The sequence below is a fragment of the Pyrgilauda ruficollis genome, unplaced genomic scaffold, assembly GCF_017590135.1.
Source record: "Pyrgilauda ruficollis isolate IOZ18807 unplaced genomic scaffold, ASM1759013v1 scaffold169, whole genome shotgun sequence".
NCBI classification, from domain to species: domain Eukaryota; kingdom Metazoa; phylum Chordata; class Aves; order Passeriformes; family Passeridae; genus Pyrgilauda; species Pyrgilauda ruficollis.
In genome coordinates, this window is record NW_024515764.1 from 541,883 (window position 1) to 562,998 (window position 21,116).

Below are 21,116 nucleotides of genomic sequence, written 5' to 3' on the forward strand. Positions count from 1 at the left end.
TTGGGTCTGGGCTGGGTCCCGTGTCCGAGGTCCCTGGGTTTGGGTCTGGGCTGGGTCCGGTGTCCGAGGTCCCTGGGTTTGGGTCTGGGCTGGGTCCGGTGTCCGAGGGCCGAGGTCCCTGGGTTTGGGTCCGGTGTCCGAGGGCCAGGATCCCTGGGTTTGGGTCCAGTGTCCCTGGGGTCCTCGCAGTTGTTCAGATCATTGAGTTCTTGAGGTTTGAGCCATCTTGAGCAACTCTCTGCTGTGTTTTCCTACTTGACGATTGTTTACATTATTTATTCTCAGAGGTAGATTAGAATAGGAAACACTGACATGGTTCCTGCCCGGGTGAGGTGCTGAGTGAGCTTTTTGCACATTCTTTAGAAGAATGATTGACACTTTGAAAATACAGCAGCATTAACAATTCCATTGTATTAGTAATTAGTAATTGTCAGTAATTACCCTGGTGGGAGCACCTCTACCTGTGCTGCCTGTCTGGGACATCTGGTTCAGGTGGCTTCAGGTAACCAAAGGCAGCGACATTCGCAGTGAACTTTCAGCTTAATGTTTATTCACATACATTTATAAATTTCAAGCAAGTTGGTGGCATTATGATTAAAACCCTTTTTGTGAATTCAGATGACTTGCTGCAGTGTGAAGTCCTGTGGATTTGGGGCTGGAGCACTCATGTTAGAACACTGAAGGTTTCCAAGTCTCAATCCAAAAGGAAGCTGTCTTAAATGTCTTTTCAGAAGTAAGCCTGTACTATCCTGACAAAAGCATTTCACCACTAGTTACTAATTAAAGGTTATTACAGCAGAAATCATGTACTGCTCATGCTGCCCATTTATTATGCCACATTCTGAACAGGTCCTCTGGCTTCAGCAGCAACTGCAGCTCTAGAGGTTCTGTATGAACTTCTGTAATTGTTATAAATATGCACAAAATCACTACATGAGAAGTCTTTAGATGATATTTCAGTGATTTACGTTCTCATAGTGACTGTGTTCATAAAGTGAACCAGTTTGAATGTTCTGTCCTGCAGCAGAATCTCCTGAGCCTGTGTGTTTGAGGTGTTCAGGTGTTCAGTACCAGATTTAGGGTGCCCAGAGCAGCTGGGGCTGCCCCATCCCTGGAAGTGTCCAAGGCCAGGTTGGACAGGGCTTGGAGCCACCTGGGATAGTGGGAAGTGTCCCTGCCATGGCAGGGGGTGGCACTGAGTGAGCTTTGAGTTCCCTTCCAACCCAGGCCATTCTATGATTCTGTGGTTTTTAACTGGTGATTAATTGGGTTTCCTTTCTGTTCTATTCCTTGTGTTACCTTGACAAAGTCAAGGACCAGTGCAGCTGGATCCACAGCAGAGCAGATCCCTGTTTCCTCACTCTTGGCGCTAGGCCTCGATGACGTGCCAGAGAAACCCAGCTATTCAAAGACTCCCAGGGATTCAGTTATTAAAATACTGAGACATCATCTGCACCAAAATACACCCTGATCTGTACACAGAGACAGATGCATTCTCAGATTTATTTAGTTGAAAACGTTCCTTAATTGTAAGCAATATTTTTGTAATTGTTATCGTTGCTATGAGAGTAAGGTCTAGGTTTTGATCCCAGGCACACAAGCACATGCTGCTAATCTGAGCATTTATTTCCACTGGCACACACAGTATGGAGTATAAATTACTCACAGTGACCACTGCATTGTCCCACATTTATGCTATAGGTCCTCAATCTTGAGAAATATATGGACATTCTTAGCTCTATAAATGGTGGCATCTTGATTTTATGGCATCTATTCATATTACATAAAACAAATTACATACAGACATTTGCAGGATTAAAGCTACAAGATGTAGGCTAAAAATATGCAGTGATTAACTGTATAGCTCTCTCTGCAGATCTGGAATAGTTATAACTGTGTTAACTCTGAACCTGCCAGTTCCCACATTCCTCGAGTTGGGATGAAAATCATCCAAGCATGGATTTTCCCCTCAAGAAAACACTCAGAAGAACACCTGGAAATATCACTGATTGTCAGTTTCTTGTGATATTTTTCTTCAGGGTATTTTTTCAGTCCCAATTGACAACTGTTTGAATTATTTCAATTTCATAAAAACAACATCAACAAGGGTCATGACTTTGTGTCAGGTGAATAATGTGCTTTTAGGGAAAAACAATGTAGATTTTTCTCTCTTGTATAGATAGGAAAGGAAGAAGATATCTGCAGTTCCTCTGAAGGAAATTATGGCTCCCCAGCCAAGTTCTTATCTCCCAATCTACAACTTACGTCTATCAACTTAAAGCCAGTGAATTTTTAAGATTTAAGCTCCTGGAAATGTACAAAAAAGGCTTTGGTTGATTCAGCTCTTCCAGATCTTGTGGGCTCTGGACCCCAGTGATCCATCTTGGAGAAACTGGGAAACGGAGTGAGCAGCTCCAAGTGAAACTTCTGCTGTTTTGCTCGCAGGAGGTTAAATTCAGAGGCATTTCTGTGGAGTTCCTGCAGTACCACCTCAGGATCAGCTGGAAAGGCAGCAGAGCTGGCCAGTTCCCTCTGCTGTGTGGCTGCACACTGCGCTTCCACAGGCAGTTGGCATTTCCCTCCCGAACGTTTCCAAGGTGACAGGAGCTCATATATGGAGCTTTCTGGCGTTTAGGCAGGAAGACATGCCAATAATGGAATCTGCATTTTGGCAGGGTGGTTCATATCAATTACATAACACAACTTGTCTGCCCCTGTTGTTTGGTAGGGATCGATGTTGGCCTGTAAACAATGGCAAACATTGATTTGTCGGACTGTAAATAATGGCAAACATTGATGAGCATCTTCCCAGTGACTCATCCTTACAGATGTATGGACAGAAAATGACAGGGGCATTTGCTGTCAGAGCACTTCATGGAGGGATGGGCTGGGATGGCACCAGCTGGGAGTGCAGCACATCTGAGGTAAAACTGTCATCCTGGAATTAGCCCTGGCTTGGGGGCAAAGTGGGGAATTTCATCCCAAATCTGTTGCATAAAGAAAAGAAAAGGAGGGCAAAGTGTCTGGCTGCAGTGTGCTTCATGATTATAAAAAAAATTATGCAGATTGAGGGAGGAACTAGATGTTCTACAGAACATTTAGAAACAGATAAAAACTGTATTGCTAGCATTTAAGGTGAAAAGGAAATTAATATTGTGGTTATCCAGATACTGATTAAATACAGACACATTTGTGTTGGGGCTGGGGGACGTTCAGACAGTGCAAGTACAGTACAACCTCTGAAATGAGCTAAATATTCCCACCATGCAATTGCTACTGATATTCCCAAATTACAAAAATAGGCATATGTGTGTAATTTATATATCTAGAGACATTTGGCGATGTTGCCACAACAGTCTTTCACGAGCTGCTTAGGTGGAATCATGGGAGGGTGAGATTAATTATCCCTGTGGTACATTTTTTGCCTCTTAAAATTATATGTGACAATATGATATCTTTATTTTTCTGGCAGTAAAACCACCTGTTCTATTTAGAAAATTATCTATTAAGAATACCAGGTAATGCAGTGCAGCCATAAAATAAATTGAAATAATGTCCTCTTGATACAGTCTCAAAATCCTGAGTAATAAATGACTGAAAACTTGTTTTTGGCCCAAATCGCTGAGCATGCTTCTCCTCAATCCCCTCAAATTGCACCATCCAATAAATGATTGTATTGTAGCATTTACAGAAGTATAGATGATTGTGATCAGAGAAAATTCATACCTGTTACACATTCCAGAAGGAAAATACTTGACAGATACTGAAATGTGGGTCTCTGGCTTCAGTGTAGTAAAATATACTTCAAAGTTGTGACCTTTATTAGTGCTTGAGTAGGGTAGATACTTCAAGAATTACTAATTGTTGATATAATCGTAATAACAACTAATGATTTAATAAATAGTAATGATTAAATGTCATTGTAAAATTGTCCAGATGTGGGTGGAGCCCATCAGCATTTGGCCTGGCATGGACATCAGAAACACTGATTTAAGAATCTGTGTTGCTTCCACAGATCTACTACAGCACAGGTCAAAGTTTGCCCCAAGCTGTGTGACTCTGACCTGATGTCCTGGTCCTGCTGGAGCTGCAGTGACCCCACCCAGTCCCCGAGGGTCCTGCTGAGCCCTCCCTGCAAGGTCAGAGCCTGGGATGGACATTTCGGTGAAAGCTGGTGCCTGCAGCCATAGGGATTGAGGAGAAGTTTGTTAGAGTGAAAAAAAGGCTTAGGAAACATTGAGTATCATGGGCCATCTTTTTAAGACTGTTTGACAGTTCCCAGCCAGTAGCTAAAGCTAAAGGAAAGCTTTAATTATTTTCAAGAGGATTAGATGAGAAAGATTTGGAGAGCTTATTTATTTTGTTTTGTTTTGATGTTTTAATGGCAATTTTAATAGTTTCTTAATCTATGTCTTAGCAATTTTAATCTGTCATTGACTGTAATGAGTTTGGGATATTTAGCTAGAACTGTAGGAAATTAAATGTATTGTTGATCTTTATTATTTTATCTCCTCTCTTCCCTTTGGCAATAGGAGTTATTTGAGTGGGTTGTGTATATATGTGTGTATATATATATATATATATATATATATGTACCAGTCTATTTTAAATATGTATTGCATGTAAAACCAACTAAATCCAAGGCTGAATGATCAAACTTTTGCCCTTCTTCTTTATGAGGATATAATCCTTGGATTAGGATAAAGGTCCTTGTAGATAAAATGTAATTTATTTATCTGAGAGAACTTTCATGTCTTTTAGGATTGCCATTGTATTTTTACTTGTGTCAGTGGTCACTTTGGTAGCAAGGTCTGTCCTTTCAGAACATGGTGTGCTTATATCAACACACAAATACACACATCACACACTTACACGTGTCATCCACACATAAAATCCACTCAGACACAATCCAGATGTACAAAGTGCCTCTCTGGATTTTTGGCTATTTTTACAGCTATATGCTGAAGATGCAGAAAAGTGTTCTTTTTTAATAGTAAATTAGGTGACAGCTCTCCAGCCAGAGGAGAACAACACTGAGGAATTCTCAGCATAGGTATATAGCCCACAGCACCATCAGCCTTATGAGTAGGAAAAATATGAAACATCTAAACTGAAAATATCCCAAAAGGTGTGAATGTGTTATATGGAGAGACAAAGTCATTCTGTTCTGTGTGTCATCAGGTAAATTCCATTTAAATCTTTCAGTTCACCTCCTAAAGAAAAAAAAAAAAAAAGGAATTTAATGTAATAATCTGACTCCTTGAGTTAAAATTTGTGTCTTTTCCTCCTTTTTGGATGTTAGCTGCAGGATTGCCATTGAGATGGGCAGAGGGAGGAAAAGATCAGAAAGAAAATAACCTCTTGCGTTATTCTCACAGGTTTATGACATGTCTGTATTTGTTGTATTACATTTGTGTGTGTGTTGTGTACATCTGTTCTCCTGGATTTCATGGGGCTGTTATTCCCCTCACCCACCATCCATCCCTCAGTAGCCATTTGAAATGTTGGTACTAAATAACAATACAGAACTAAGAAGACAAAAAGATGAATCCAACACTTTACCCCAGATGCCTCCGTTCATTAGCTTAAGGTACCTGCACAATCATTTTTGTTTTATGATATAATTTCTTGAAAATGTCTCTTTCACACTGTTTCCTTTGTGGGTTGGTTTTAAAATTGTCATTCGAGATTGAACAGCACCAAAAAGCCGAGGAGGCGGAGGAGGAGAGAAGGAAAGAGCGAATATGGAGGAGAAAACCGAGTTTGACCTGCAAGTCAAGATGAGCCCGAGGTCCCGAGGAGCCCCGTGGCCGGGTCCCCGCTGGCCCCGTGCCGGGAGCCGCGGTGCCCGGGAGCCGGCGGAGATCCCGGGAGTTCGCGAGGCACAAGAGGTGGAAGCCGGACGATGGCAGCCCGGGATGGAGCAGTGAGCTGCTCCGAGCGTTTCACTGTAGAGAAGCCCCCCAGGAGCGGCGAGGCAGAAGTTTGTGTTGCGGGCTCTGCGCCTCTCGGTGGTACCGCCGGGCCGGGACAGCGCGCAGGCAGCGGAGAGGCGGCATTTCCTTCCCCCGGCTCCATCGGCGGTGCGCTCGGAGCGATGCTGGGAGCCGGGCTGCAGCTGCGGTGCCCGGGTGCCGCCGGGATTTGCCGGGAGCTCGGGGGGGGCGGCGGGGGGCGGCGGCGGCGGCGGTGCCTGCGGTTCACATGCCCCGTGCGGAGCGGGCACAGCGGCTCCGAGCGCCCCGGGACCGGCCGCCCCTGCCCTGGGCTCGGGCTGCAGCTCCTCCTGCTCCTCCCCGGCACGATGCGCGCAGGACATTAGCGGCTCCGGAGCACTTTGAGTTGCTCCCACCCCGCTCCGTGGGATTAATCTATCCTTTTGGAGGTTATTTTCGGCAAGCAGCCTCGCAGGCGGGCAGAGCGGCCGGAGGAAGAGCCCGCGGCAGGGGAGGGATGCGGGAGCAGGGCAGCGGAGCCGGGCGGGACTGAGCCACCCGCAGAGGAGAGGAGGAGAGGGAAGGAGAAGAGAGGAGAGGAGAGGAGAGGAGAGCTGCCCTGCTCCCTGCTCCCGTGCCGGGCTGCCTGCATGGCTCCCGGGCACTGTGGAGATTGTGGGGGCTGCTGCTGCTGAGCAACCATCCATCGCTTTAAACTCAGCCTCAACTTAGCGCAGCAGGCAAGAATGGCAAAGCCACTGGAGCTTTGGAGCTGCCAGGAGAGCCGGGGAACCTGGGTTTTGGTCGCTGCTGTCTAATAAATGGGAGTAAAATGGAATTTCTTACCTGGGTTTTTCCTGCCTTGATTCTACTGTGCACCCAACAGCACAGGTGTATCAGGTAAGAAAACATCTTCTCATTCTTTCTTAGACTGGCCTCAGGCAGCCGTTCTCTCGGGGTAGCTGGAGTGAGTGATGCCAGCTCTGGCTGGGGCTCCCACTTTTGCCCAGGGATGCTTTCTGCACTTATGGGCCATGACTGCTTTGAGTGAGTGTTCAGGAGAAAAAGGGCCCTTGACTGAAGAGTTTCCTTAATGTGCCTCATCTGTTTCAGTTTTTTCTTTCTTCATTCCCTAGCTGAGAATGCACTTCTGCCAGTTGAGCAGCACTTTCTTGGCTTAGTCAAGGGCGGTGTTTTTAACAGGATGCTCCTGGAACCTTTTTCCCGAGGGCACTTACTCTAAATTGGGGGCAATCACTTTTTCTAAGGCACTGCAATATCCCAGCTCAGCCTCAGCCCCTCCAGCAGCTCTGTAGGGGCCTGCTTGAACATGAAACTCTTCCATAAACCCCAGCACAGCCAGTGGGGTACGAGCTGAATAGCTTTGCTTAGGGCCTCCCTAGGTGCCATTAAAACCACAAAATACAACTATCCCTTTCTAATGAGTTCATTAAGTCTCCTGAACTTGGGTTAGCAGGAAGAGACCTTAGGGGAGCAGAGATCTTAGGGGAAAAAAATTTGTAGAATGCAAACCATTTTTTAAAATAATAAATTTTAAAGAAAGATATGTATTTGCAGCTCTCAGTCACATTCCCTCCGAAGGTGTTAGCTAGGCAACCAGCGACGGTCTCGGTATATTCTTATTCTCTCCAGATCTGGAGGCTGGATGTGGAGAAAGCTTGCCATGATTACGCAATGAAAATAGAGGGGGGAGTAAAAAAGAACTTGCTGCATGTAAAAACATGCCTACACCCCCCAGAGCAGGGGTGGTTGTGGCATTAAAGGGGTCTTACATCTTCTGCTTCATAGATATCCTTAATAGCTTCAGAGGAGTGGAAGAGGCAAAGTGGGAACTGTAGTAAAACATGACATTGTTGTTACATGTTTTGGAATTAATCAGGGAGATCTGATTTTTTTTCACTGGGAAGGAAAAGAATCTTGCTCAGAGAAAGTGTCAAGTCAACTGCTCCTAGTCAGGATTTGACAGAATGATTTATCCTGTGACCTTGAATCTGTTATCCAGGGTCACATCCTGACATCCTCAGACTCTGAAGCAATCCAGTGGTACAGTGAAGGCAGAGGAAATACTGCTTATTACCTAAGGGCACCCAGATCTTGCCCATCATTTCAATGATCCTGTTTCTCCTTCTGCAGCTGGGCTACCATTGAAGCTGGGGGTTGAAAAGTGATGTTTGAGTACATAAGACCAAAAAAAGAGAGAATTTTAAGGAAGAGTCAGTCTTCTCAGCCTCTGTCTCCAAGGTCTGCTCCTAGGCACAGCAAATGCCAGGATACTGTGTTTGTTGGATACATTATTTATTTTATTATTAATTCCCTAATTGACTTTCTTTCTCCAGTTACACAATAGTGATGAATTGCTTGGTAGGAATACAACCACTCGTGGCAGACTCAGGCAAGGCAAATTCTAACTTCTGAAATTCCAACTGTTCAGGTTGCAGTCTTCCAAATATTTCAAAGTGTGAGACATTCCATGGTCAAGGAAAGATTCTCTATTTGGATTCAGGATTTAGGGTGGCTGTAGTAGGACACTGTTTAATCTTGTAAAAAGGGAGTAGCCTTGCTTGCATGTGTATTTGGATCAGTTAAACAGAACTAAATGAAATTTTATCCTTGCATTAGTAAAAATAATTTTGGTACGAGATGCTTTTATGAATAGCAGCATATTAATGGGCAAAACTGCCAATGGCTTCATTTTAAAGCCCTGATTTTGTTTTCTAAATGCAGTGTGATTCAGAATTTTGATGATAGAGGCCACCCAACACCCCTAAATTCTCTGCTCCTGAGTTCTGTGCACTGTATATTGAAAAAAACCCCATATTCCAAAGAGGAAGAACATTTTGGTGATTTTGAAATTCACCAGTAAGACAAAAGAGACAAAAGACTTCCCAAAAGCAAAACTACCAGTGAAAATAATGTTGTGGTTTGGCAGAGGGGGGAAGTGGGGGATGTATGCAGGCTGCTTCCTCAGAGCATTTCTGAATACCCTTCTGGGGTGCTCTAGCTGTGTGTAAAGCAATTTCTCTGTCATGTGTGTTATTTGCCTGAAGTGAATGAGCCAAATTCAGCCTAAGTCAGCACATTTTTGTCAGGTAAACATTTTTTTTTTAAATAGTGGTTTTTGGTCTGCTCAAGACAGTGATTAGTGGCAAGGAATTTGGCATTTAAATGATTGACAGGTCTTCAGGACAAAGACTGTGGCTTCCACTATTTTATCAGTGTTTGAGATGCTGTGGATGCTGCAATAATAAATGTGCCACAGTGAATGAGATCATCTGCAGAAAGACATTTGGGGAAATATTTCTTCATTTGCGTGAGGAAGGAGCACTTCTGAAAGGAGTTTTGGGGTGTGTGTCTGTGCTGTGTAATTCCTCACTGAAAGAGATTTTAATTCTCTAATTAGAATAGGTATATATTTAATATTTAAGTTTCCACTCTGTTAAGTGACTTTTATACTCTTGCATTTAATTGTCATTCTGCTGTGTGTCTCCCTAAGCCTTTTACTTCTATTTGTGGAAACAGAGCAGCTTTAACACGTGAATGTATGCAAAGAGTAGTCCATTTTCTGTAGCTTAAAACTGCCAGAGAGGCTTTGATGTTCTAAAGGTTGCCATGAATTAAGCCTAATGCTTTTTCAATTACATTTCAAAATACAAAACATATTTACAGTGAGCTTCCCTTAGAGTCAGGAATGGCAGATGGGAAGGATATACATACTGCTCTGGATAATCCTGGAGTTTGGCAGAGGTCAGATTGTTCACTGACCTTGCAGGATAGTCCTTGTCTTTTTCCCAAGAAGAAGTTTTCTTCAGTGGTGATGACATCTGGGACATCTGTCCCAAATGTTTATCAAAATAAAATCTACTGATCCCAGTTCTCCAGTTAAACTGTTTTTTCCATCTGCCAGGTTAAAAGATTCATATAACAACAATGTCACCATCCCCAAGAGAATCAGGTTAGCAGATCTAGAGAAGAAACAGAAGATGCAAGAAGTGATTTTCTACATCTTGCTGCTCTGTGAATTTTTCAGAAGATCCTACACCTTCCTGACCAGAGTGGGCTCAAATCTGTGTCCTACTGGCCACAGACTTAAGGATTCTGAGTTTTTTTGCAGTGATCCTGGAGATTTTGGCACTTCTGGGCAAAAATGAAATTGCTAATACTATCCCTTGCTCAGCTGCTGTTGTACTCTCATTCACATGGAACTTACAGATTGCCTCTTGCTTTGGTGTGATTTAAATACCAGATATTTGCTAGTAATATTGATAAACTTCTAGCAAGTGTTTTCAAGCAGTGTTCTGGAAGAGAGCAAAGACAGGCTAATGCCTCACTTGTCTGACAAGCCCCTTAAAGATGTGCTGTCCAAGCTGATGGATGTTTCTCCCCCAGATCACTCCACATTTGCAGGGTGCCCTGGTCCTGCAGCAGCTGGGAGGGAGGTGTCAGCTTGGATTGGAAGGATTTTGGGATATGTGTACTTTTCATTCTGGAACTGCTAGTACTTAGCTCTGAAAGAGACATTTCTTTGCTCTGTCATGTCACATTCATTGCTTGGAGTTGCTTTTCCTAACCTGTGTCAATATTAAGAGGAACTCCAGAGGTTTGTGCAGTTCATCAATGGGGATTTCCTTTCCCTTTGTCTGTGCAGGAGAACTCACTATTGCTTTCATGGCTTAGACAGCAGCAATCTATTTTCAATGAGCTCAGCTGAAGTTCTCCCAATGCTCCAGATGCAAACATATTCTCAAAAATATCTGCTTGAAATGAGATGTGTACAGAGTCAGCATGTGGATCATCTTCTTCAGCTTTACCTTTGGGAATGACTTCCAGAGGGACAGCAGTCCCCAGGACTGTTGCCATTCAGCCAGTGAGGCCCTCCACACTGGCCTGGTGCAAACTGAAAAGAAGCTTTTCAGGAGCTCTTCTGCCCCTTGGATTTGACAAGTCAATATCTTGAATATCTTGATTTTACAAAGTCCTTTTTCTTACTGAAACAAGCTTTACAGCAGCTTACATTAGGAAGTGAAGTTGCTGAATCAACTAATAATAGTCTCCTTTCTTTTCATCCTTACTGCTTACACTATGAAAAGTTAATCCCTTCCAATGCATCTTTTCTATGCTGGTCTTCCTTTTTCAGGTACAATAAAGAATAATATTTTAGGCCATATATAATCCCAACTGCTTATCAAGGATGAAGGAAATTCTCCCACCATTCTTCTTGTAACTTTAAAGCTCTGGATGTGATGTGTAGAAGTCTAGAGGAATGACTCAAAGGAGTTTTCACCACATGGTAAATCAAGCCATAAAATTATTTCAGCTGTAATATTTTAATAATACCCCTGGTATTAAGTGCATATAGCTCTACTAACTCCAGCACATTTGTTACACTGATGATCTGACCCTAAGGCTTTATTAATAATAGAAACAAGATTTATTTTAATTGTGTCATGGATATTTAAGTAAAACTCCCTCTAGATTGTAATCTTCTTAAAACACATGGCAGGCTATAGCCCTCAGTCTTTAACCTCACTCTCATCATTTTAACTTCCTTTGAGCTCCACGGCTTTCCTTAATGCCATTAAAAGAGAATCCTGACACAGGAGAACAGCTGAACTCCAAGCTTTGTCAAAACATGATCAGCACATGGGATACATCACTACAGTGCTGTCACCTTCTGACTTGAATTCTGTTTTCAAAACACTTTACTGAACTTGGTTGCTGCTTTAGCAACAGAAGCTGAAAGGCATCACCTTCTATTGAGAAGTCAAAGAGATTTTCAGCAGATATATTCATTTAAGTGTATTGCAGCTATTTAATTAGGAAAAGACATAGAGTACCATTCTTTACATATAAAAGGATCTCTGATATTTTACTGATTAGAAACACCTTTCCATGACGGGGATTTGTGAATTACAAATAAGTATGTTTTTAAACAAACTTATTATAAAGCTATAATTACATTATAGTAAATAATGATGGTTGGATGATTGAAAGACCAGCAGTCTGATAGAAAGAAGTGTTGATATAGTTGATGAGACCCAATAAAGAAAGAAAAATCTTCTGTCGACATCTGTTATAAATCTTCAAAGCCCTTGTCTAAATCAATTATGTTATTCCAATTTATGTAGCTGAAAACACATCTTGGAGTGTTCCAAGATCCTTCCTCAGAAGAGACAGAGGGACCTGAGAAGTAGCTGAGACAGTAATTTGAGTTGAACATACAGCAGTGTGCTCATGGCAAGGAAATCTTAGAAATGCAGTTTAACATCACATTTTGCTGGGAACTAACGAAGTTGCACTTGGAGCAGTGTCCCTGTGCTGGGAGGTCACAGAAGCTTTGACAGCTCTGCTAATGCAAGACTTTAGTGTCTGTGCTGCTCAAAATTTACATTTACACATTGTAATCCCAGAACTCCTTCCTTATATAACTGAGTCTGGACAAGAGTTTCAAGACCAGGGCAATCAAAGGTTTTTCTTTCATTCTCCTGTAAGAAGAGTTGGTTATTGTAGGATATTCTGTTCCTGTGCTGCAATAACTGCTCGTGCTGAGCTGAATGCCCAGGCTGGCATATTTTGGAGAGAAAAACCATGTGCTTTATGTGGGTCAATGTCACATGAACACTCTAAGAAAGTTATGTAAGTACCAAGGCAGAATGTGTTTGTGGTGCATTACTCTTTAGCCTTCCATGCATATTTAACCATTTCTCTTCTGTTACAAGTCATAGGTACCTCTCAAATGCCACATTTATGGCTGGGCTCAGTGAAAGATGCTAAACCAGTGCTCAGGCAGCTTTGATCCAGCACTTGCATTGAGTCACAGGCCCTCTCAAAGCACTGGCAATTCTTCTCTTTGCAGATGGTGCTGTCAGACATTGTCCCAGCCCCTGATTTTTCTCTTCCTGCCTTGTCAGTCACAGTGCAGCGAGAGGAGCAATGTGAGCAGGCGCAGATCTTCAACTGGAGCCTGCCAGGTTTAACAGATAATGAAGACAACACAACCTTGCCTTTGTTTGTGAGGGATGGTGGAAAATCCACATCACTGCTTGTGCCAGGGCTGAGGGGCTGGCAGCTGCCAGGGGCTGGCAAATGGCAACCAGACCTTGGGCTAAAGACTTCAAGGAGCATCACTGGCCTGCCAAGAAGAGGCACCTGAGAGAAGAAGCCTGATTGCTGGGAGAGGCTGTGCCATGAGCACAAATCCCACAGCAACACATCTTCTCCCAGCCAAAACCTGCTGCCTGCTATCCAGATTCCAGATGTGCAGTTTTTCCTGGTTTCCCGTCACATTTGACAAAGCTCCAGCCTTCTTGATCTCAGCTGTTTTATAGTAAGAAGCTGTCACAGCTGCATTTCAGAGTTCACAGATGCATTTTAGGCAGTATACAAAGTATCTTTGTTTCCCTCATGCTTTTTCTAAATTGCTGAATCTATTTTTCCTACTTTTTGTTAGAAAGAAACTTTAAAAAGTATGTGCTTGTAAGTAAAGATGTCACAGTCTTGCCTGAAATTTGTTTTGATTTAAACAGAAATATCTGAAATGGTTTTCCTACCTATAAACATCTCCAGCATAGCTGATTCTACTGTAGGTGGTCTCTGGTGTAAAATAAGTAAATAACTTCCATTTGCTGTCATTCTCCTGTTTGTAAACATGGGAAATTTTAATATACTTATTCTCTTTACCCAGAGCTATGAGTGACATTGGAGATTACATAGGTTCCAACATTGAAATCTCCTGGTTGCCCAACCTGGATGATTTGATGAAAGGGTATGCACGAAATTTCAGGCCTGGGATTGGAGGTAAGACTTGGAGAATAAATAATGTCTCTTTGGTTCTTACAATCCTTCTGATGTTTATGTGAAATTCGTACTTTAAATAATTAAAAAGTTGTGATTATCTTTTACTTGGATGCTGGAAAAAAATAACAATCAACATTTTGCTTGATTTTGACAAGAGACAGACTGTTCAACAGCAACACAGGCTTCTGATGCAGTTCTTAAATCGTTGACATCTAAGTTGAAGGAATTTTGTATTTCATTAAATGGTGATAATTTCTGCATCTGCTTGAAGTCATGCTGTCTTAAACTAGATAATGTGATTTCCAGAAAGGATTCTGTGATTTTCAGTAGTTGTGATTTTATCTTGTGTCTCTTATCACTGAAGTGAGGTGTGCTGTTGGAAATTGAGGGCACAATTGGTAAAAGATTTAAAACTCTTGCTTTAAGAATGTACTTTATAATGGGAAGCACTTCAGTGAACTGATGAAAAAATTAACAGTCTGGGGTCACTGATATTTTTGTGGGTATTATGGTGATATAAATCACCCTATTCAAACATTTTTTTCTCAGGTCCTCCTGTTAATGTTGCTCTGGCAATTGAAGTAGCCAGCATTGACCACATCTCAGAAGTGAACATGGTACAGTATCAGATTTCTTAGTTTTGCTTTAAAAAAGGCAAAGGCTCAAAACCAGAAGCTGTATTTGTTGAGCTATGTAAACTGATTTTCTCTGTCAAGACCTATGCAACTCTTGCAATGTGTTATGTATCACATTGATATTGAATCACTTTTTTATATCCTGTGCTTCTCCATAGTAGGAGCATATGACAAAAATACAAATGCTTGGGCAGCTCCCTGGCTGACTAAGTATAAAAATATGTATTTGCACTGAAAGCAAATAATATATTTCTAGGCTAAGACATTGATTTTTGGCTAAGTTCCAAGATATTTTCATTGTCAGCATCACTTGTTAATTAGGATTTCTCTTGTCACAGGAATACACCATGACAGTATTTTTGCACCAGAGCTGGCGAGACGATCGTCTGTCTTACAACCACACCAACGAAACTCTGGGCTTGGACAGCAGGTTTGTGGACAAGCTCTGGTTGCCAGATACTTTCATAGTCAATGCCAAGTCTGCCTGGTTCCATGATGTGACTGTGGAAAACAAACTTATCAGGCTCCAGCCAGATGGAGTCATTTTATACAGCATCAGGTGAGTGACAAACAGTACAAGCGCTGTCTGTTGTGTGTTAACTTTTTGAACGTTCTATAATCACTCAGCAATCCTAGGAGGATTTCCTGAAATAATTATTAGTTAAAAATTGAAGAAAAGCTCCTATCCCACTATCCTCTTCTTTATGAGAAGTCAGGAAGGTCTCTTTGGCAGCACTAACTCATTTCGCACTGCACAGTCACTGATCATGTTCAGAATGCCCTCAGTGGGGGAGAAGCCTCTCATGGCTTTGGTCACTAGGCAAAGAGGTGCTGAATAGAGAGCAAAGATTCTCTTCTCCCTCACTTTATTTTCCAAGGGAACTGTGAGCCTGATTTAGGCTCAGCTTCCCCATCTTTCACACAAAGTAGCATTTCTCCCTTTTGAAGAGGGCTGTGGCTGGAACTCAGTAACTATATTGACAGTTAATTGTGTAATGTTCTGAAAAATAATGAATGTGCACCTTTGAAATGTAAGTCCAAAGTCCCCCTTAAGGTATTGGTAGTGATCTTGGGGACAGTGAAAGGGAGGATTTTGAATCAGAAAATTCCTTTTTATCATCATCAGTAGCTGCAGAATCCTCTGACGTTAGACGAGTCATTTGACCTTTTTTCAATTCCCTCTGCCTCTGGGTTTCCCACAGACTCAGGCAGCAGCCAGCAGGACTTTGAAAACAGTTTTCTTTGTTAGTATTAAGGTTTCAAAGTTTTCCACTCAGCCTTCTGAGTTCTGAGGGAAAAGATCTGTCTGAATGTCACTAACTGGTGTTCACGTTGCTCCAAACAGGATTACCTCAACAGTGGCCTGTGACATGGACCTTTCCAAGTACCCAATGGATGAGCAGGAATGCATGTTGGATTTGGAGAGCTGTAAGGGCTGAGTACCTCTGTGTTTTGTGTAAAGCCTGCATACACGGTGCTGAGACAGCTGGACTTTGCTGGGCTGATTCTGCTTTGGTCACTTGGGGTTTATAATGAGCAGAAATATCTTCATTCCCTGTGTTGGGCATTAAACTGTGGAATTTTCAATACCAGTTCAATCCTGGTCCAATCCAAATCTCTAGGATTTGATTTAGGGATGATGAACAATGTACAATCCTGCTGACAAATGTCTGGAACTTTGTGCTTCATGTGGAACCTTGTGCAGTTGTGACAGTCTCTGGCATTACTGAGGTTTTTATCAAATCCAGTGAGAACGAGTAGAAAAGCCCACAGGCAAAATGTGATGTGCTATTTTTAATTTATGAGAAAATAGGAAAAAGAAAGAATTCCCTGCTTTTAATGAATGCCATTGTGACAAAACTTCACATAGCTCTTTAACTTGCCTTGGCATTCGTGTATCTGTTACACAGAAATCCATCAGAATACTGCATGGATGGGCTTAATTCATTTGTACTCACAAAGGAGGGTGAAGAATGGATTTATATTTTATCCAGCTTGTATTTAATCTATGATCAGCATGTAATTCCCATGAGCATTAATACTTCTGAATGAAAACCACCACTGGCACAAGCAGGGACCACCCAGTCAGGGAAAATGAATCTGGTTTTTAGATCAAGAAGCCTAAAAGTCCTGAGGGTTGCAGAGATGTGGGAATAGCAGATCCTGAGCAGATCCCTTGGCCTGTTGATACAAGTTTCCCGTTTTCTTTTTTGTCACTGACTTTGTTTTCTAGGCTGTTAACCACAATACCATTTTATCCTGTCAAAAATAGCAATCTACAGTTTTACTTACATAATCACCAAATGCAGAGGCAGCAGACAGTGCCCCAGCAATTCATTCCCTCTCCCAGTGAGTTCTGCAGGGAGTTTTGGTGGGGGTTGGAGGTTTTAATTGAATTTGAGGGTTTTCATTTCAGTGAAGCAAACAGAAATAAAGTCTCTTTAAACAAATGAGCGCTTTAGTAGCAAGTTGTCAATGAACAGCAAAACTAGGGAAGATTGATTTCCTGTGGATTTGCATATTACATAAATCCTCTCATTCATATCCCCCCTTTCTGCCAGAGCCCTGGTACCCTGCACCTCTCCAAAGCAGAGAGAATTATCCAGACTGAATCTCAGCACGTTTGCAACGTGTCTGGTGGAAATCAGCATAGCAGGGGAATTAGAGAACTTCTACTACGAATTCTCTAAGCTCTGAATTTCTCCCTTGAATTTTGTGTTTATTCAGCTTTCTTTTGACAGATGGCTACTCTTCAGAGGACATTGTCTACCACTGGTCAGAAAACCAGGAGGAGATCCATGGGCTGGATAAGCTGCAGCTTGCTCAATTCACAATTACCAATTACCAGTTCACAACAGAAATTATGAACTTCAAATCTGGTAACAGAATCTTTCTTCAATTCAGGGACAGTATCTGACTTTTTTTTTCCTGCAGAGAGAAACCTCCTCTATCTATAATAGAAAATCCTTCTTCTTAAGTAACTAATTTAAGAACCTGTCAGGTTGCTGATAAGTTTCCTTCATCTTCCACTTGTAAGAAGTGCCATTCTTTGCTGAGCCTCTAGGTAGCCACTGTAGCATGGTCTGTCCTTTAGCTCTCTCTGCTTGACAAAATACTGCATGGAGTAGCCAGACAGCACTTGATAAAAAGCACTTGAGGTATAGCTCACATTTTCTTGACCTAATTTGCAACTTCAGATCAAGAAAAATTTCCATTAGCCCTGATGTTATGGAGCTTATGACGTACAGTCAGATCAGTCTAATTCTACCCCGTAGAAGTCAGTGGTGTGTATGTCTATCACTGGGCTTATTGCAATGTTTGTACAAGATTGGAGTCATTTCTTTCCTGCTGATTTTTCATCCTCTTTCATGTATTCAGATTCTCATTTATGCTGCACATCTCCTCTAAGCTCTTTTTTGAGTTTGAAATTAACTTGGCCTTTTAAAAAATCTAAATTTAGTATCTGGAGGACTTTCTACAGCAGATGATAAGACAGTACACATTTTGAAGCAATACTGTTATTTGAGAAGACTCATGATTTTATTTTCAGATCTGGCATTGATATGACCTGAGACAAATCATTTGACCTATTCTTAGCTGATGAAAGCTGCAGTACCTCGTGCAGGGTTTATGAAGCATCAATCGAACAGCATTCAAAAAAGCTTTTTGTGACCCTTGTGCAGAAGATGCTAAAGAGTGTATCTCTGTGTCATTATCTGAAATGTCATTTTTAATAGCAATCTAACTGTAATTCACGCAGCCAGAATCTCTTCTGCCTGCTCTCTTTTCCAGCAGGTCAGTTTCCCAGGCTCAGTCTCCACTTCCACCTTCGGCGAAATCGAGGAGTTTACATCATCCAGTCTTATGTCCCTTCCATCCTACTGGTGGCCATGTCGTGGGTGTCCTTCTGGATCAGCCAGTCAGCTGTGCCTGCCAGGGTGTCACTAGGTAAAACAGATGGCTCAGGGACTCACGGGGAAGGGAGTGCTCAAGTGGGAATTGTGCTCTCTGATAATCCTCATTAAGGTGCATTTATGACCACTATGTTTACATTTGCAGAAGGGAGGGTTCTTTGAAAGATTTCTCTCCTGGTTTAATTTCTGTCGTGTTATCAGAGCAGCTGCCTCAGTAAGGAACAGCAAATAACCACCTAGGGAGGGTTAAAAGCAGTAATGACTGTGAAAGAAATGAAAGAATTGATTTGAAGGAACTGGGACAGTGACAAAAAAATGTTCTTGAAGCTTGTGGGTCTGTTTGTCTGACTAAGGGTTGCCAGTCCAGATGTAAAAGTGTTTGAGGGTTAATTCTTTGGGCTTTGTTTCTCCTGATCTAGGACAAAACCAAGGACAACTTGTTCAAAGCTGCCTTAGTTATAAAAATGCAGTTTCTTAAAAATTCCCCTGTTTTGAAAATCAGAAGCCATGGTATTAGGGGCTTTAACTGTGAAAATAATCCTCAGCCTCCTATTAATAAATATATTTATGTACATTAGTGCATATATTTCTCTCTCATGCTGCCCTGCAGGCATCACCACTGTTCTTACAATGACCACTCTGATGGTCAGTGCCCGATCCTCGCTCCCACGAGCCTCTGCCATCAAGGCACTGGATGTTTACTTCTGGATCTGCTACGTGTTTGTCTTTGCTGCACTGGTGGAATATGCCTTTGCACATTTCAATGCTGACTACATGAAAAAGCAGAAGAACAAGATAAAGGCGAGAAGGCAGAGTGCAGAGGTCAGTAAGTGTGATACTGGGAAAAATTTTGCCAAAGCAGTCATCCTGCTTCATGACCTTTTACTACAAATTCTTCCTGAGAAGAAAGGCTTTGAGAATGTTCTTGATGGTGCCTCAGTAATCCAGAGCATGCAAAGCCATAACCAGAATTATGTGGGTAGCACAGAGTGTTCCATGAGTTCTGCCAAAGCAGGGGATAAATCCCATTCACCACATATGGATCCCAGGGGTGTTTCACCATGCTGGTGCCATGGATAGCTTGGATGAATGACACTGTCCTTGCCCTGTAAATTGCCATTATTCTCCTCTTTCCTTTGCAGATCAACGTGAAGAATGCCATTGTTCTGTTTTCCCTCTCCATAGCTGGTGTGAGCCAGGAACTGGCCATTTCCAACAGGCAGCACCGAATTCCCAGAAGCCTGCCTGGATCATATGGCACAATAGAAATAGAAACTGGAGAGACAAAACAGCAGCAGGGAATGAAACTGGACAAAAAGACTGGCCTGAAGTCCCTCTTTAAGCCCATTGATGCTGACACCATTGACATTTATGCCAGAGCCGTGTTCCCAGCAGCCTTTGCAGCAGTCAATGTTATATACTGGGTTGCCTACACAATGTAAAGGCAACAAAAAAAGGAAAATTCTTCCCTAGACCTACAAACTGAACAATACCCACAGGCTAAAAAGCCCTCACTGAAACTGAATTGAAGCACCTCTTCTCGAAGTATTTTCCAATGAGCTCAAACACTTCCAAAGTCAAGAAGGTCCTGCTATGAATTCCTACTTAAAGCAGCAATTTATTGCTGACCTGATTTGATACGTAAGACTGCACTCTGCCAAACAATTCCAGCTCTTCCTTTCCTGTAATACCATGAGACAACTTTTCATATGTACATATTTGTAGCAAAAGTTTAAATCTTAAATGACCATGGTTTTCCTCCACTTCAAGGCTGATCAGTAATGAAGATTTGGCTTTTCACACTCAGATAATTTCCTTTTTATTTGTAATGAAAGAGCTCATTCCTCACTTCTGCACGAGTGGTTTTCTGCATCTGTGGGCTGGTCTAGGTTTAACAGTAGTGCTAAAGTTGGAGTTTTTAATCAGAAAAATCTCATGAACAAAGTAAAAGGGAATAGAGGGGAATGGAGGTTTTTTCTTAAAATATTATTTGTCTTGGATAAAGTATTGAAAAATTTCAATGCTCTTAGTCACAGCATGAAATAAAATATACTACATAAAATTCTACTGAATTGTTAATAATGACTGTATTACATTTCAGATCTGAGCTAATGAAAGTTTAAACATTTAAACACAGAAATGTTTATTAGTTTAATAGGCCCCAAAACAGATAAAGTGGTTTAGAACCACAGGGAAAGCTCAGGCTTCCTGTGTTAGATTGGGAAAAATTTGAAAGGTGCTTCATAATGAAGGAAGTCAGACTCCATTTGCAGGAATGACTTTAGAATTTGTTCTGTTAATTTTCACTGAGAATCTACCATGTGTGCCTCTGAAAATATCCTTTTTGAATCTGTCCCTAAATAGCTGAGGGAAGTAAAAAAATTTCATAACTGTCTTTAAGTTATTCCGTTGCTTTGGATATTTTTGCTGGTTTTATTCAGAGGCTGACCTAATCTCTTAGGCCTCTTCACTTCCATTATTCAACAGTGAAATTTATGGGTCCTCATACACACTGCTTAATTCAGGACTAGATCTCTCACCCAACTCATGCAAAATAACACTTTGGTCTGTAAATAATCTCAGTGAGCTCAGCAAGTGAACACAGTACTCACAACAAACTAGTTTCACAATTATTCTCTAAAATCTCCACAGTACATATATTGGAATATGGATTAAAACAACTGTAATATTGTTAATGTAGGAAGCCAATGTAATACATTACAAAAGGGCAATTTATTTTTGGGATATTGTTGCCTCGAAAGTGAGAGGTTGTTTTAAAAATAGAGACTGCCACAAAAGAATAGGTGAAATGAGAG

The 21,116-nt window shown here is 41.8% G+C and overlaps 1 protein-coding gene across 2 annotated transcripts; it reads left to right on the forward strand.

The window, feature by feature from the left end:
• The first annotated feature begins 6,768 nt into the window (after window positions 1-6,768).
• Window positions 6,769-19,940, forward strand: GABRD (gamma-aminobutyric acid type A receptor subunit delta). Of its 2 annotated transcripts, none has more exons than XM_041463648.1 (9): window positions 6,769-6,836; window positions 13,639-13,751; window positions 14,301-14,368; window positions 14,725-14,945; window positions 15,732-15,814; window positions 17,128-17,265; window positions 18,179-18,334; window positions 18,911-19,122; window positions 19,443-19,940. In XM_041463648.1, the coding sequence occupies exons 1-9, from the start codon at window positions 6,769-6,771 to the stop codon at window positions 19,740-19,742; spliced, it is 1,359 nt and encodes a 452-aa protein (XP_041319582.1). In that variant the 3' UTR covers window positions 19,743-19,940. The 2 variants fall into 2 exon arrangements, with proteins under 2 accessions (XP_041319582.1, XP_041319581.1); XM_041463647.1 differs by lacking the exon at window positions 6,769-6,836 and adding an exon at window positions 7,679-7,782.
• The last annotated feature ends 1,176 nt before the right edge of the window (window positions 19,941-21,116 follow it).